This window comes from Thermobia domestica, chromosome 17 (assembly GCF_964235325.1).
Source record: "Thermobia domestica chromosome 17, izTheDome1.hap1.1, whole genome shotgun sequence".
NCBI lineage: Eukaryota > Metazoa > Arthropoda > Insecta > Zygentoma > Lepismatidae > Thermobia > Thermobia domestica.
In genome coordinates this window covers 182,111,187-182,130,418 of record NC_137470.1, presented here as the reverse complement: position 1 = coordinate 182,130,418, position 19,232 = coordinate 182,111,187, and the positions used below count along the sequence as shown (strand labels likewise).

The 19,232-nt window shown below is 35.6% G+C and overlaps 1 protein-coding gene across 1 annotated transcript in view; it reads right to left on the bottom strand.

Moving 5' to 3' along the window:
* Positions 1–628: 628 nt before the first annotated feature.
* Positions 629–19,232, bottom strand: part of LOC145674264 (putative serine protease K12H4.7) — a 50,522-nt gene continuing 31,918 nt past the window's right edge. Inside the window, exons 6-8 of the mRNA XM_081744099.1 lie at positions 14,702–14,846; positions 9,642–9,799; positions 629–785 (exon numbers count right to left, since the gene is read on the bottom strand). Coding sequence (XP_081600225.1) covers positions 676–785; positions 9,642–9,799; positions 14,702–14,846 — 413 coding nt within the window. The 3' untranslated portion in view covers positions 629–675. The remainder of the gene's footprint in view (positions 786–9,641; positions 9,800–14,701; positions 14,847–19,232) is intronic.

Sequence of the window (19,232 nt, the reverse complement as noted above, 5' to 3'; positions counted from 1 at the left end):
TAAAAAAAAAACTACACGGAAGAAATGTTTGCATAGAAAAGCAGAAGACGTAAGAATTACATATATTGAATAATGCCACTATAATTTCGACTGACATTTCTACCAAAATATTGCGTTTAAGACTTATGACAGAAAATTGAAGTTTTAACTTCTCGTTAACAATCAATGTAGCTATTTCTGCGGAAATAGAAGACACATAAAAATTAGTAAATTTTGAAACAGAGCTGTGAAGATTAATGATCACTGTTAGCAAGATAAAAAAAATGGAAATTCGAACGAAAAGGAACCGTGTCAATTACATATATTTTTAAAAAAATGAAAACATAACAAGCAAAATTGTTGGTGGCTATTTTTAATACTAATGATATTAGGACAATTGAAATTGGTGCGCTAGGAGGAAGTTATAAGAAACTAAAATGTCATGCACACTAATACTGATTAAATATTACGTGTAATTACCGTACGATACGAAGCGAATTTGTGAAAATTAGGGAATAATGGAAAATAATTGAGTCGTTTCTTTTACTAATTTTATTGATAACATTTTCTTCTTCAACTCTACAGTTATTTTCGAGTTCCTATTGCATTGGCTTCAAACTTCATACATTTAATAATTAGGAGGTATTGCTTTTAACTTCATTCACACCATTTACACTACTTCTATGCAATGATGATTTATTCCAGAATCCATTTCCCGATCAAATTTTGAATTTTTGCTCTTGCAGCTTGTAACTGAGGTGAGTCATTTGAAGAAGGTGGATTCATATCTGCACAATGGGATTCACCTGAAAAATAAAATAATTATATATTGAAATGCTACTTTTGAAATGTGCAGTTATTACTTACTCATAAACATTCGTCCAAGCAGAACCAATTTCAATAATGACATATTGAAAAGAACACAGTGACGTTAGTAAAGGATGTGCTAATATCGTTAGGATGTTTTATTTATTTTTTATATAATTATAAAAGAAAGTCAGAACAAAGTGAAAACACGAGACAAATATTTTCGGAACCCTCAAGGTAGTACAACCCATTTAAGACCACATCTTCATATATATAAATTTAACATAATTATCCATAGTTCAGAAGATTGTTGTTGTTGTTTTGGAGTTCAACGTCCCTTTCAGCAGCGAGGCTATATGAGACGGGACCTACTAATTAACGTGGAATCCGAACCCCTTGAGCTCCCACCGGGAATCGAACCTCGGTCTCCCACGCCAAAGGCGCGTACCCTAAGCCAAGAAGAAGCTCCATATTTCAGAAGAGTATTGCATACGTAACAGTAAAACATTTAACAACCATTTAGAAACATTCGTATACCTCAGCAATGAAAACGTCCAGAAGCATGGAAGTATGTTCAAGTTTATTATTATTATTATTATTATTATTACTCAAGTGAGTATTTAGTTACACATTGTACCAAAGAATTGATTGAATGCAAGGAACTGCAAAAAAACAATGTAATCTCTTTTAATATTAAATACGGTAACTTGCTATAATGTATAAATTTTTAAAGAAAAGCAATTAAAATACTATCTTATGCTGTTCTGTGCCATATTTCGGGAAACATGCGTCTCCCTTCATAGCTGTTTAGTAAAAATCGAGATATTTTGCGTATTTATGAATGTATTATTAGTTATTTACTTTAGACGGAGAAACAGGTTATGGTGTAACTCAGTACCACACACCAAAATTGAGTACACAGTTCTAATACAGTATATGTAGTTCAAAAAAATAATGTCAGAGTATATTTCACGGTAAGGTACATTATTTATCATAGATTTTAGCTCCAAGAAGCCCATGTCTTCTGACCCTTGCAAAATGAGCACTGGATACAACACAAAATTAAAAAAAAAATGGAACTAATTGAACGTTATATGGGCTATTTTCTCTCGTGATTTAACACTTTAGACGAATGTTAGGTTGACCAATATCAGTTCAAAACCGAACAACAGTCCAAACAACGGAAGCATCCATCATTCCCATCACCAAAGAAAATAACGCCTACTGTTTCAGTGGCAAGGTTATTTACCTATTTTTCGGAGTTTCCAACACGTGATAATGAACAATTACTTTCAAAGAAACCACACCAGCAGAGAAAAATATTATTATGTCCTACCTAAAAAAACTCTATAGCTTATGGAACCCGGAGGTTCAATGCCGCGTTCACAGAAACTCTCCATTGACTTCTGTTCTTATCCAACTGGCTCCAGTGACTACATTGTATTCCTATTTCTACGAGACCAATCTTAATATTCTCTTCACATCTGCACCTATGTCTTCCTAAAGGATGTTTTAATATTGTATCTCCAGTCAAAATTTTGAAAGCGTTCCTAATTTCTTCCAATCTACCTCCACAACCTGCCCAACCGAGCCTCCTACACAGTAAAAAAGGGCTATGTTAATTCAACTCAATTTTAACACAAGGCAGTGCTTCCAGCGTGACTGCCAGTATGCGGTGTTAGTTCAGCATAGACCCTGTGATGTTGGCGTTTAACACAGGAAATGTGTTACGTCTTTAAGCCGTGTTTAGCCGTGCCGTAAGCGTCAATGAACCACAAAATTGCTCCCCCAAAATATGTTAAATCGCCTATTTGCGTAATGTGTTTACATTATGCTGGGTCTAAAAAAAAAACATTTTTAGCAAGTAAAAAAAATACTCCACTGCCGGGGGGAAGGGCACGAACCCCCTTTTGATTACTAGGTGCGTGCTCTTCCAATTTGGCCACGGAGGCGACGAAGAAAACGTCGCTTGTAGAGGGATAAATTGTTGAGGTCTTTTGAATATGGCTAATCAGAGTGCTCCTTTAAGCCGCGTATATTCGACGATAACCGTTCGGGATAAGATAAAATCTGCTCGCTATGTAATTTTATAACAAAATGACGACTGTCTATTTACTTTATTTTATAGTTCTTCCATATTCACTTTCAAATGATCGGCGACAGTTGCCATCTAATAAAGTTGATGCGTTTGTTGCTTCTAGTACATAATCGCTTAGAAAAAGAAGCAATAAATTTATCAAATATGGAAGATGAAATTTTGCGTATACCTAGATTTGTTTAAGTATTTCTTTCTACTGTGTTTGTGTATAGTTTCAATTCATAAGGGGTTATAATTAGATGCCCAACATATTTGGCAATCAGGCAGAAAACAACACCGAAGATTCTACACTTGTGTTAATTTAACACACAGGCTGTGTCATTTCAACTACCGGCATTTGACACACAACTCCAAATGGCGAGTGAGTTGTTCTAACCACTTGTTTGTATTATATTTTAACACAATCGTGTAACACATAGGCATGTCGTTGAAATAACACAACGATTTTTTCAGTGCAGACTTGATGACTCTATTATAGTTGATAAAATGTATAAATTATGCAGTTTGTTCTTACGAAGTTTCGCCCCATTTCCCATTCCCGATCTTCTTGGGTCCCAATATAGGGCCTACTTCAAAGAATGTTACTGTCAAATACTTTCAGTCTGTGTTCTTTCATCAGAATAAGCGACCATGTTTTGCAACCATACAGCACAATAGGAATGATTATCCTTTTATATATTTTAAGCTTCAAATTCCTCGAAAGAATTCGCAACAACAAAAGATTTTGAGCTAAATAATAATACGAATTCCCTGCTTTCAGACGACTTTTAATTTCTTGGTGATTATTATTTTGCGCTGTTATTGATCTCAGATATTTGAAAGTATTGTCAAATGTATTATTTGATATTTTGACGCATCCATAATTTGTAGTATTACAATCCCGGCAAACTTCCATGTATTTTGTTTTCTCCGCATTTACTTCCAGAAAGCATGTGCCTCCAACTTTTTAAAAATGCCTCTGCATTTCTTTCCATTCTTGTTCTATCATTCTCCATCATATTTACACCGCCAGCATACGCCATAACAAGATAAATAGCATTCACCTGTAGGCCATGGTTGCTATGTTTGATTTTCTTTATAGCGTAGTCCAGAACAAAGTTAAATAATAATGGCGACAGCAACGAATCTATTTGTTTGTGACCATTCTCCTCGTGAGAGCTCATAGACATAAATTTTGCTACTCTGACATTACTTGAGCATTCAATTAAACACATCTTAATTGATCTAACTAGGCATTTTGGTATTCCACATTCTGTAAGAATATTTCACAATGTTTTCCTCCTAATTGGCTCTAAGCCTTACTGAAATCAATAAATAATTGATGTATGGTATGCCTCACACCTCAATATGGTATTTCTTTCTCGCCAAGCTCTCTTTTAATTCCCCGAAATTAACCTCTCCATTTTAGATGTTGAATATTTCCTTTATTCAACAGCAATCTCTCTTTGATTATCGTTCTGCCAGGTAACGATTAGTGTCACAGTCAGCTTCTCTGAACGACCAATCGTAAATAAAACGTGATCAATTTTCGTCTTCTTCTTCTTCTTCTTCTTCTTCTTATTATTATTATTATTATTATTATTATTATTATTATTATTATTATTTATTATTATTATTATTATTATTATTATTATTATTATTATTATTATTATTATTATTATTATTATTATTATTATTATTATTATTATTTCCATCTGGTGAGGTCCATGTGTATTTATGAACGTCGCAGTGTGTGAATTTTGTAGTCTTTATGATAATGGTTTTGGGTGTAGGAAAGTTCAGGAGTCTAACACCGTTGCTATTACCTTCCTTATGCAGACCTTATTCACTATATTTGGTTTCAACTTTTCTTCTGGTCCCCCCTTCGCATTAAAATCCCCTAATAGAATTTTCATATGATATTGCAGAAGTTGGCCGAATACCCGTTTTACTTCTTCTTAAAAACTGTCTTTTATATCGTCATTCATATCTTCTGTTGGTTTATGTACATTTAGAACAAGAATATCACACCATCTACCCTTAAGAGTAATAAGAGAAACTCTATCGTTAACAAATTCAACCCGTTTATTTGCTGATATTATTATTTAGTGAACGAAAAACCCTGTTTCCAGGTGGTGATTTTTAGTTCCCTCCTCGTGAAATATTGTAAAGTTTCCAGACTTCACTGCTCCCTTTCCTTCCCATTTAACTTCCTAAACTCCTAGTAGATCCATCCTATATTTCTCTAACTTATTCGTTATAGATTCTAACGTGAATGTCCTATAACGATTTCTTATATTCCATGTTTCAAGTATCATGTCCATTTTACTTTGCTGAGGTCGTGCCAAGTTATCAGCCCTTGTCCGATACTTCTGTGAATGTTTTTGAACAAGTGTCTTTCCTTGGAGGATGTTGTTGTTAGGCTCACATCAATCCCCAAAACTGATAGACTACCCCTTGTTGCCTGTCCGTGACTGCCTATTCAATATAGTATTAGCTAACATATATATCTACAGGTTTCCTTGATCCGCCATCTGAGGACGCGCCATGTCGAAGTGAGAGGAACCCACATTACACGGATTATGATGGCCTAGTAAAGAAAGAATAGTCCTGATAATATTTACATTAGCAGATTTTATTTATTTTTCATTTTTTCCCAATGTACCGGCAGTTCCATCCTCAAACTGAAAAAAAAACTTCTGTAATTAGGACTGAGTCAAGAACATTGACACAGTGTTTCTGAAATTTGTTAATTATTTTCGAATGTTGGGACCGCGGCAGGGATGGCCAGACGGATCCGGATCTTGGATATCCGGATCCTATAAGATCCGGATCTTGGATCCGGATCCGAAATTTCAGATCTTAGATGCGGATCCGAAGTTTCGGATCTTGGATCCGGATCCGCAATTTCGGATCTTGGCTGCGGATCCGAAGTTTCGGATATTGGATCCGGGTCCGGTTCCTGGATCCAGATCCGAAATTTCGAAGTTCAGATTTGGACTCCTGTTTTGAATATTTTAGGCCTTAGATTCAGACCCAGAACTAAAATATCAATATGTATAAAATATATATAAAAGTTACTAGGTGAATTTTATCTAACTCAGTGGGAAGACAATTCAATTTAAATGACAAGAGATTACATCAAAATATCATTTTCACATTTTTGCATAGTAATGCTGCATATTTTCTTTGCCCCACATTGGAAATTAATGTAGTCTATCTTATACAGTCGGCTCTTATGATTAATCCAATGATCTGAACTCCTGGAGCATTGCGCTAAAATCATGGATGTACTTGAATTTTCGTCATTATTTCTATTTTTTATTAATAGCAAAATAAATACGATAAGAGGTATTTTACATAATATATAAACGCAGATCAGTCAGTTGATTGATTAAAGTTTACCGCAAAGCTATTACATCTCTAAGACACTGGCGGTCTTAGAACAAAATCCATGGCTTTCCCACAAAATCTTAAAACTCTCTATATAAAAAGGGCAAAGTCCTGAGTGGCTGAGTGACAGATCACCGTACAAGCCAAACCGCTTAAGCTAGAAACTTGAAATTTGGACAGTGTGTAGGGTTTGTGACGTAGGATACCACTAAGGGAGGACTTTGGGAAATTCGAAGAGGAAGGGGGAAATGGGGTGGAAAATATTTCAATAAAATGGCCATATCTCCGAGATTCTTGACGTTAGATACTTCAAATTTGGTATTTGGGTTTCTCATTGAAAATAATTTGATACTTTTTTGTGTTCTTTGATATTTAAATTAGAAGGGGCAGGGAAGATGTAGAAAGTAAAAAAGTTGTGGAAATTGCAATTATTGCAATTCGTATAATAATATGCCTATATCTCGGAAACCTAAAGGGTTAGAAACATGAAATTTGGTATTTGGACTCCTCACTTAAAATAATTAGATACGTATTGCAACGTGTTTTTTATATGTGGCCCAGAAGGGAAGAAAAAGGGCGGGAATAAAATTAAGTGGGGATTACAATTATTGTATTAATATGTTCAATCCTTTAAGGTTACAGACTTGAATTTTGGTATTTGAATTTCTCATTGAAAATAATTTGACATGTGTTTCAGTGTTTTTTAATGTTTAAGTAAAAAGGAAATGAAAAGAGATGGAAAGGAAAGAGGATGGGGATTGTAATTATTATAATAACATGTCGATATCTGGGAACCTCTGAAGGTTAGGAGCATAGAATTTAGTATTTCGGCTTTTCATTTGAAATAATTAGATATTCACTTAAGCGTTTTTTTTATGTACGTCTTAGAAGGGAAGAAAAGGGTCGGGAAGAAAATATTTTTATATCTCGGAATCCTGGAATGTTAGAGAAATGAAACTTGTTATTTGAACAAAAAATCGTTATGTTTGCAGGCGTATGATGTGCGAGGCCGTAAACCGAGCAAATGTTTAGGCTAGGGGGAAATCCCCCACGTACTCGCACTGAAATTCGGTATATCTCGGGATACCGGAATGTTATTACTACACCTTGATATTTGAACTGAGATTCGGTATGGTTGTAAGTTTACGAGGTGCGAGGCCGTAGGCCGATCAAATAAGATATCCGAGGGTCTAAGGGCGAATCCCCAGACATTTCTTTTTAAATTGATTATGATTAGAGGCTTTTGTGGTGCGAGGCCGTAGTAACGGGGGTCTAGTGGCGAAGCCCCAACTAGCCGCAGTCTAGTAAGTATATAAATATATTTGCGTAATGACTGGAAATTGCATGTATACCTGTGGACAAAATTGCATAAGTAACCACGAGAAATGACTATTATTTAAAATAAACATTTTAAAAAGCCAACAAAAAGTATGAATGAGTTGAATATTATGTTTGCGCAGGGGCGAATCCAGAACTGACTTCTGGAGGGGGCGGATGGATTCTTAGGGGAGTGGTTGGGGATGCCAGCAGTGAAAAATTACTTAGATGATCTGAAATTGCCACAAATTACTACTAAAGTACACTGTTAATGTTGCCGCTGGGTAGGAGCGCACGATGTTTTGCCCTCCCCCTGGATCCGCCTATGTGCTTGCATGAATGATATAGCTCCTTATACAACCTATGCAGACTTAATAGTAGTGGATTACTAATTATAAAGATACGTATTACTGCTCGAGGCTCCATATGGTATTTTGTATACACATACAGCTACATTAATACATTAATTTTGATACATTAATTGACATTTAGAACATTATCTCTACTACAATTCTTAATACTAACTGGGGTAGTACGGTCACAGAGAAACGTATTTTTAAAGAAGAAGAAAAACAAAGCTAATCAAGAGCAAGAAAAGGAAGTTGCTCCTTAATTTGATTTGATCTGTATTTTATGGGCTGTTCTATTAGCTATGGCCTAGCCCAGCACGACAAGGAAATGGCCCCATTCAGTGACCACAATAACTCAGAAAGAATTAGGAAAATAAGCAGCCTGAGCCTAATGAAGAAGTTTGAGCTTGAGACTAAGATTTCCTCTCAGCATTTGACTAGTGTTACAGAAAACAAAGGACAAATTTCAATCAGGACAACCGCTTTAAAAAAGACTTACTACTTTCTCGATCGAGTATTTCCACTAGAATCGAATCTGACAGTGAGATTGCTCTCACTAAAGTCGACAGTTTTAGTCAATCACATTTGGAGTAATTGTGACATATTAAGGCACAAAAACCAAATATCAATGGAATGAAGATAACGCAAAGCTGTCACACGATCACATACCACAAGTGTCTTAAAATCTTATTTTAAGCATAGGATTGAAAATCACTTTATCAATAATTTCGAAAACTTTGCTGATTCGGAACACCCGAATTTTCTGACACGGAGTTTCGGATCCGGATCCGAATCCAAGATCCGGTTTTAGGATCCGGGTCCAAGATCCGAAATTTTGGATCCGGGTCCAAGATCCGAAATTTTGGATCCGGAACCAAGATCCAGATTTTCGGATCCGGATCCAAGATCCGAAATCTCGGATCCGAACCCAGTGCCCGGATATCCGGATCCAAAAATATCAGGATCTGGTCATCCCTAGACCGCGGTGGCTTACTGGTAGAGCATTCACCTCTGGCGAGTGGGGTCTCTGGTTCCCTCCAAGTGGATTTTGTGGTGGACAAAAACTGTGTGCGTGGGTTTCTTCGGGGTTCTCCCGTTTCCTACCATCTTCTTCACTCCAACTCATCATCACCGTCTCCTTTAGTCTAACCGGCATAACTGTGAGACGTAAAACTTAAAGATTTCATTTTTTTTTTTTTTTTTGTAAATTTTATTTCCGAATGTTTGGTTCCGAATGTTCCGAATGAATGTATGTGTATTGGTATGAATATCCCAGCGAACGTGTTATGTACGCAATCAGGTTGCTACCATAAATCACCAACTTTGTAGTTTGATGCGTCGTTGATATATTTAAAGTAATTGAACCATGTAGTTAATTTGCGATCTCTTTTTCCGCACCAATATCTTATAGTGGGCCAATGGGCTCGTACAATTTATTCAACTCGTATACAATTCTTGTTACATTTATTTTGATGAATTGTCTCTTATGCCAAAGCGTGTTTCAATTAACTTTAAATAGCTAGCATAACGCTTCATCCCTACATTATTACGCAATCATATTCTGCTCTTTACCTGCAAACAATCTACGTTCAAAGAAGTGCTTACATTCGTAAATTATAGTCTCCTTTATATCTAATGTCAATTGATTTGTGATCAGTTAATACATTTGTTTTTGTTATTAGTTATCATTAGTTATAAGAAAATTACCTTCTATATACAGGCAGGTGCATCCTCATTCAAGTCTTCTAGAATTCCCAGGGGATGCCACGGGTCTATAGATCCGTGGACAAACACTACTCTGCTTAGATCTGGGTTCAGGCCTCCATAAATTAAGTTCGTTCTTTCTATCCCGTAGTTTAGTAAGGTTTCATTGAAGCTGTAAGTGAAGTATTAATTAAATAAAATATAACTTGGGCGAGTGTTAATGGTTAGTTTACACTACATAAAATAATACAGAAAGAAAGTTCTAGAAACATGGTTCTTGATATTCCATTTCCCGTTTTATCAACGCATTTGCCATCATAATATCTAGATTTCATTTTAATGTGGAACCTAAGGAAAGAAGACGGCGTAAGAAGTAGTAATTAAGATAAGAAGTAGTATACTTTTTGTGATAAAGTCTCACACGTTTGAAATGACCCAATTAAAACCAAACACATTTAATAAGAATCGAAAGTAGATTTTGCTCTGACATGGCAATGCATATTACTATCTCGCATTTTCTGGTTGCTAAACCTCTCAAAAGCATAATTATTGGTTATATTCACAATTTTAGATTTCTATTTGTCTTTGCTTGTGTATAAATATTAAAATCTTGCCAATAATCTAAATAACTAACTCTATGGCCTATGGAACCTGAAGGTTCAATGCCGTGTTCACAAAAGATCTCCATTGGGTTCTATCCTTAGCCAATTAGATCCACTTTCTACTTTTTATTCCTATTTCTAAGAGATCAATCTTGATATTTTCCTCCCATCTACACCCAAGTCTTTCTAATGCTCGTTTTCCTTTTGGATTTCCAGTTAAAACTTTGAAAGCGTTCCTACTTTCTCCTATTCTGGCTAGGTGACCCGCCGATCTAAACCTCCTAGATTTGATGGCATGGCAAAATGTTTGTTTGTTGTTATACCCATTATTAGTTCCCCATTATTAAGTTTCCACCATTCTCCATTCCAGTTTATATATTTTAAGCTTAAAATTCGTCGACAAAATTCGCGACGTCAAGAAATTTTGAACTGATATTACCTCTACAGTAGGTTATAGGTTTATATAACCGTATTAATGTTATTATCTTGCCGAATTACACTTACTATTATTTTAAAGACTTTTGTATATGTGAGGGGTGTAGATGCAAAAGTGGCAATCTCCCCTCGGCCGAGTTTATCAGGACGAGCCATTAATTGATATCTCGTAAACCCCATAAGAGTTTAACGTACAGATCTTTTGGCATAGTAGGTCGTAGCAATATTAGAGGATTGAACATAAATTTTCTCCAGAAAAAGTTCCTCATTTTTTGTACTTACTGTTTCAAAATTGGAGATAGTAAGTTTTGAAAATGAACGTGAACTAGTGAACTAGTACAGACTTGTTGACTCTTACAAACTAATGAGGAAGTATGGAACGACTTCAGGCAAGCGACACGGTCGCCATGGCAACTCTGACGAGAGCGGGCCTCTGATTGGATGGGTGGAGAGTGTCATTTTTGAACAGCACCGGGTAGTGGAGATTGCAAGTTTTGCAAAAATTGTGATATTCGCCTTCAGTTTTTACTGGGAGAATGTAGATTGTGATCCAAACAGACTTCACCGCTCGGTCAGGGACACTTAAAACAATACAGTTCCACCTCTAACTCAATTTCTCAAAAAAATTGGAGATGATACTTTTGCATCTACACCCCTCATGTAACATTTTCTGTGCTAACCTCTTCCATTTTCTAATTATTTCAGCATTTATTTTAGAACTGTATAACCTACATCGTGAATTTTAAATGCCATAGTTCAGTCTAATAGCTGTTTGCCTTTGTTGATCCGATCTTCCTCATTCCACTCTCTACAATACTTTAATTCCAGATCTGGAATACATATTATTCACATTTTTTCTCCAGCGAACTGTATAACTTTTGAATGTTATACATTATTCTTAATGTTTTATTACCTAAGACGTGTACCCTATTCCCTTCTTTCATAGATACAGACAATCATCAAATTCAATTGTGTTTAAAATCTTTGTTTTCAATGTGGCATTAGACAAGGAGACGAAGTAGTGCTCTTTTAGTAAAGAGCAACACAGTAGCTCAAAGTTATAGGCAAATAATTCGGATGTAAATCGAGATCTAGTTTATAGCTACATCTAGTTTATTGTTGCTTGTTTAATTATATTACTATTCATTGAAATAAATTTGCATGTTTTAGAAAAGAATTAGTCATTCCATATATGCTAGAGATTTACTTAAAAACGTTTACTTATTATTTGAGCCTGCCTGTGGATTTAGCCATAGACTTTTTTTTATGGGATGCTCCTAGAGGAAGAGAAATAGCTTCCATCGTAAGTACGGACAAAGAAAATATACAGGTCCAGCCATATTGTTATTGGGAAATCGGGGCTAGAAAACTGCACACTGTTGACATCTTCCATCCGTTACACAAATCTTAGCAGTACCCTTTCCTGTATTCACACGATACTTCTGTCTGGTATTTCGAATATTTGGATGCAAGGAAAAAAAAACTCAAGTAAAATATTACCAAAGTCTGTTATTGTCAGAACCAAGGTTTTCTGCGACGGGACGATTATCCGAGGATGGACTCGTAGGTATGTATTACCGTGAGAAATAGAAGAGGCTAGTTTTTTTTCTTGCACGCAGAGAAACTATAGCTCTACGAGTATGCGTTATGCTCCTTTGCATTAACAGCAAATGCATGTATTGAGAAATAAACACGGAGACAATGTGAGAGATCAGATGAAACTATTAATCTTAAGGGTTGCATTATTCCTGGTTGTATTTAGTTTTAGAATAACTTCACATGTGGGCCAGATACATTCGTGTATGAAAACCAAGTATATGCATAACATAGTATCGTATCATGATTAGAAAGGACCTCATATTCCTCTACCATAATGTTATTTCGAAATGGACTGCAATTGTCGAGCTCACTTCTTCGGGTTCTAAAGCTTCCCCCAATTTTATATATCGTGTTTTAGAGTTACATCTTTTAGAGATTTGACTTGTGAAGTGCAGCAATGTTATTGAAACGTGTGTTTACTGTGTGTAGTGAAGTACAAGAAGCGTGACTCACCTCTTACAATTGTGTCTTAAAAATAGTGGAAGGGGTTAGATACGTAACAGTGACTCTGAGCAGGTTTTCCGCGTTAACATTTCTTCACTGGAGGAGGCAGACGGCTAACTGAAGAAACTTCTGTTGACTTTTGTGATGCCCGGCCCTTGTGGAATTCTTAATCGCAAGGATAAAAAGTATACCAAACACTTCCCTTAGCCTCATGGTCAAACAAGAAATGTAAATGAGAGATGGTTGGCGCACTACAGAGGAGATAGTTCTAACACTGCTTTAATCACGTCCATTTAAAGGTCTGTAGGTTAAAGTCTTTTGGGTCATGCATTATAATGCCTCTGGTACTAAAATATGACTACCATATAAACCTTAAAATTTCTTCCACTCATAAGTTCACATAGTGCACTTTCAAATACTTAACTAACGAACTGAGTGAGGTTCGCGTTTGTTTGTTTTTTTTTTTTTTTTTCGAGCAAGTTGAACGATGAAGTCGAATTCTAAGCTACAAAACGCTACATTAGGACCTGTGAAGCTGCCTGCACATGTAATTCCATATGTCTCGCCGTGAATCTATGTACTTCAGCGGCAAGTGCCTTTGAAAGAGTATCACGCTATTGTCTTCCAACAGCGCCACGAAGCATATGCTATTACCAGAGTATGCTCTAATTTGAATTTGTAATTCTTTCGACCAATGCCAGTTGAATTTGACAACTTGATTTTTGACTTTCTTGAATGGTATGTTGTGCAGCGACCAAGCTCGTATAATATTTCTGTAATTTTGCATCCTTATGGAAAAAATCATGACCAAGAGGCAGCATGAGGAGTTTTTGTTGATGATAATTTGGAAACTTCCTAGTAGGGAAGAACAATTTTTCTTACGCATGCTCCTGAACAATTTTCCATGTAGGGTTTGAGTAGCCTGCTGTATCTTTAGATGGTGCACTTTGAACTAGTTTACAGGCTGTTGCAATAGCTCTGGAATTGCTAAATGATGAGACGACTACAAAAAAGCATTAGAAGAGACTTCAAAGTTCATAACTGCCATCCGATTTGGAAAATTGAATGTTATTCTTCTCGTTGCTGGGGTGCTCTTTTGCAGAAAACTTAATAATTTACTAACAGAAGGTGTACTAGGAGAAAATCTTATAAAACTTACCGAGCGTACACAGTAGCACTATGTGAAGCAGACAGGACCCTTCAACGGCATGGCTCACACGTTTCTGAACATGATATTTCTCTTATTCAATATGACTTTACCATATTTGGTTGTTACGAATAGTATCCAGTTATACAACTAATTTATTTATCAAAGAATGGCTCCGTAAACTCAAGAAACACAAGAAAGATGAATTTGACTGTGCCACATTCTGCATAGAGAATCATCGAACTAACGAGTATTCAATTGGTATGTTTATCGACTGCCGAGTTGGATCAGGAAAGACTCTGCTTCTTAATGTTCTGACCGAAAAGCAGCACATAAGCTGACTTATAATTCTTTGTGCTATTTCTGGAATCGCTACTCAAAACTATGAAAGTAGTACTATGAAAAACTACGCGTTTTAGGTTTCCTTAAACTTAAGTAATGATAAAGTATTTTGGAGGAACACAGGGGAGACACAGTGAGCAGAATTCATAAGGGAGGTGTTGGTTATAATATAATACGTGGTATCAATAGACTGTTAAACATATACCGGAAATATCATTGTGAGGCCTTGATAAAACAAACTTTTCACCTGGTGGAAAGATCATGAAATTACATCCTTTAGTTTATTACCAATGTTCGAACCAATTTTGAAGTGATTCAGGCTTCTGTTAGTCTTTTGTGGAAGTCGATGAAAACCTTGAGTCAAATAAAGTCTCAGAATAAGGACTGATTATTCATTTATAGAGTTTCTGTTGTATGATCAAAGGCTAAAGTTGAAACTAAAATTGACAAAATATTATATTAAATATTAAGGGAACTGAGCGTTCTAGGAAGAAAATAAACTTACCTTGCTCCATACAAAAATGGACACACTTCAATGAAATAATCTAGGTTTGATTTTCCGTCCCAATTATTTCCAAAAGGTTGATTTTCTGAATCAGTTGTTTGGTAGAAACCAAATTCAGTACAAGTTTGATATGTCCATTGACCAACTGCAAGTAATTAAATTTACATGATATAATTACTACCTCATACAAACAATTCTTAGCCAAAGATATGTGTAACATGTTAGTCGAAAAGTATTTTATTTTTTTGGGATCAAAATATCCAATATCTGGAGAACTGCATATACTGTAGCTAAACCAAATTATCACTTAACTCAGTTTAACGTGCCTATTCCCGTAAAAAATAAAATAAGAAGATAAACATGAAAACTCGATTTAGGGACCATTCAAAAATGTTGTGGCCCTTAATCCAAAAACTAATTATTTTCGAAGATCGTAATCTGTTGATCCATTTTTGGATCATTCCTCAAATTATTGCATCTAACTTTTGAAGTTCGCTTATGAAAACATGATTCATAATGAATTCTGTGCCTTGTTTTAAGACTTAAGACAAAATATCGTTGGACTGAGATATTATTAGGTTGGTGCAGATGATATATCCACGTATGCGTTGTCATTAAGGAAAGTAAAAGCAAAAATTTTGCAATTCTGGCAAATTAAAATGGTTTACGTTTACAACGAATAACTCTTTCCAGTAAACGATCGGATTCCGTGACGAAAGAAGCTTAAAATCTGGGATATGAAAACATTATTTACCACACATTTTTACCTCCCGCTCACCAAGGTAGCGTTCCTTCTCAAGAAGTGATCGAGATGAAGAAAGAGGTAATAATGAGTGAGAATACGATGGATAAGGGTCTGTTTCATACTCTAACTCGTTTTCCTTTGCGTGATATTTTGGCGGGAATTTTTGTGGAACGTGAAAACACTTGGTATGCTTATCATTGCTAGATAACAGCTGGCAAGTTTGCGAATCATTTTTTTTTTTTCAAACAAGTACAGTAACTTTCAACGCTGACAGTTTCCCAATGAATGAGATAAACATCATGGATCCAACAATAGACTGCTATACAATAATAAAACTCTAGCAAGTTTAGGGGAAAAAATAATCGATGGTGATCAAGATCTAAATATTTTACAGGTCGTTCAAAATTATCAAAGCAGTTTCAGTTTGTACCTGAAATGACAATCCTATTTACGAAGCTGTCTTTATGTATTCAGAGAAATGCACATAACTAGAGGACGTTTTTTGTTTTCTGGTCTCAATTCAACTTAATACAGTTTGTACTTTTCACCTTACCGGTTACACAGATACGCCAAAAGACAATGGTAGGCCTATGATGCACAGTTGAACCCCTCAACTTAAGAGTATTCAACAATATCAACATGATATGCAAGTATTGTTCTGCTTACAATATAGCATCTTGATGCACGCAATAATGTAGGACGCTTTTCTACCTAACACGGCCATGCTACAAAACTCTACCCCTTTATCTTTGACACCCCTCTAATTTGGACAGTTTTCGAAGGAATCGCATGTGTCCAACTTAGAGGAGTTTCACTGTACATACCTAACTCGTTCGTAAATAGCTCGAACATATTCCCAGGATCGGCTTTCATTATATTCCTGAGAAGCTCTTACGAACACGATGTTGATTGATATCCGCGATCTCATTTTTCAGTACAATGTCACTGAAACAAAATTTGACGACCCAATGGTAAATTATGCGTTCATTCGTAATTCCAGTCTGAAACGTGCTGTTAAAATTTTATGCGTTTGTTGTTCAGAATGTACCAATTTGAAGCCGTAAAAGAAATCATTTGTACTTGTGTACTCTTCATGGTGTACCTCCATACGACTCTGATCAACAACATATAGCCTAGTGAGTGTCATGATACTCCTGCATGTTTGTAGAATAAATATTGTGTTTGTGACTTTAAGGCACGCCACCTAGTTTATTCCTGTGTTGTGTTGCTAGTTTGTTTCTCACAAGGTGTGAAAGCTGCCGTTACACTGGCACCAGCCTAATATAATCTGCAGAGACACCAACATATATGCTCACCTTAGTATCGGGAAATTATATTAATCTCTGGCTAATTATATTTGACTTCCATTTTCATTGATGTTTGTTAATTTGTGAGTTTTTACTATCTTATTGTTCTATTATGTAACACTAAAATTGTAAACCTGTTTCTTACATTTGTTCTTGTTGAAATACGGAAAAGTTTCTAAAGTTAAGCAACTAGTATCTTAAAGCAAATATTTGTAACAGTTAAGCAGGCGATATTTTCAGTAGAAGGTGTTTTGCAATTAATAACAATGAAAGTTAATTCAGTGGTAATTTCAGTTGTGATCCTCAGTAACGAAACGGTTCATTCTGATGCAGATGCCTCCCAAACATCTTCCACTCATTGCGTTAAATTATCAGGGGCGAAGGAATGGGCAAAATGTTTGTAAGTTCCAAAAATCTATTACTAAAACATTTGCTTCTCATTTCAGTTGCTTCTTTGTTCCCATCCAATCTCACTTTGCAATACAAATGGGTGTTAAACTTGAAAGCAAATTTCGCTTTATTTTTATTCATTACAGTACCAGTCACTTGTACACACAAATATTTCAGACAAACCATACCCATTGCAAGTGAAAGTGGGATTCTCATTTGAGATTTTGTCATTCATTCCCGCTTCACCCACTTACGGAGGGAGATCGGAAAGATAATTTTCTAACAATTAGATTTCCTCTTTTGAATTATCTCACTTATACTTTAATCATCTTTTTCTCCGTTACATTATTCTGGAGCCGTGAAATAATAAATACCCTCTGTGATTTCCTATACAAGTTTTATTCTGTTCATTTATCTCCAACCGTTTTCAAATTACTGGTACTGGACATTGTATCTGATACAGATACAACGTCTTGGCGGCCATTTTGAAAACGGCGACCCATGTGAACAATCTTTTGCCACAACGCTGTTTAGTGTATGAAGATCTATCGAACGAGGTATCACTTGACAAATATTTCGTTTAAAATTTCTAAGTTGGGCCCTGGGCCCCCATGAAAGGCAGCCCTGAGGGCACGGTGACAACATTGTTTGACCTGCTGCTTATTTTTATCCTGTTTCACTTTTTGACTCTTCATTTATCTCCAACCGTTTTCATATTAGTGGGACTGGGAGTTTTATCTGATGAAAGATCTTGGTTGCCATTTCTTTGATGATGAGAAATGAATGAAATGGTGGAATGAAAAAAGTGGGATGAAACCCGAGAAAATCCCCGAGCACGGTGTTTATATACCACAAGGTCAACATGGCCTGAGCTGGTATCAAACCAGGGACCCCAAGCACCAGAGATGAACGCTCTACCACTGAGCCACTACGCCCTCTTAAAATTTAAAGTTGGGCCCTAGGACCCCACGAAGGGCGGCCCTCGGGAGCACCGCGACAACACCATTCAGTGTGCCCCATGTCATTTCCTATTTGAGTTTTTTTTTTCGGTTCATTTATGTTCAACCATTTTCGAGGTTTGAACCATATATATACTCCCTTTTTTCTTAAAAAAAAAGTACCGAAATTGTTTTAACAATGGCTAAGGTGTGAATACCACTTTACTAAACAAACAATTTATGGTTCTTCTAATAAAATTTTTGTGAAACAAGGTGAAGCTAAATATACCAACAAATCAATATAGCTATCAATGTTAGAAGTCCAATAGGCACTGCTTATCCGAGCAATGCTCTAAAATACACAACAAGAGTCAAATTTGTAAATAAAGAACTTGAAAGGAAAAAAAGAAACGAAAATTTGAATTGTATAAATTTTGGTATATCGATTGCACTTAGATTCTAGAATCTTTTTTGGCAATAAATGCGTAGCAGTAGGAAGTGACTCCTGTTTTATCTTTCCAAATAGACCCACATGTTAAGTGCTTTACTGTCTGTACGATAAATATTTTGTTTTATAGATATATAACTTTGTGCATATCTGTTTACTCTTTAATTTTACCTATACTGTAGCAATAACAACTGCGTGAATTTATAATACAAGACCTGTGTATAGGAGAATAAGAAAAAAATCATTTATCTATAATGTGAAGTTTCATACGACACCTTATGCAAAGAGAGCACTGTATCGATCACAAGTTCTTTACCAACAGCCATTATATACATTTATTATACAATACTGGTATATAGAAGAAAAACTAAACCATTTAACTATAATCTGATGTTTCGCAGGTTGCTATATGTAAAGGGGACACTGTACCTTCGCGCGTTCTTTACCAATGATAACTATACGAGTTTATTATTTAAAAAAAAATATTAAAAATAAACTTCTATCTTTATATATAATGTGATATTTCGGAGGGCCTACCCATGCCTGGCTGCAAGTAATGAGTGCAGTCACAAATTAAAAATTTAATTTAATGAAGCTATACTATTATATTTGAAAACACGAATTACCCCTTAACATTTAAAATTTTTGTCCAAACTAATTATTTAACTTCACTTTATATTACTACGAACTACATATCATTTTA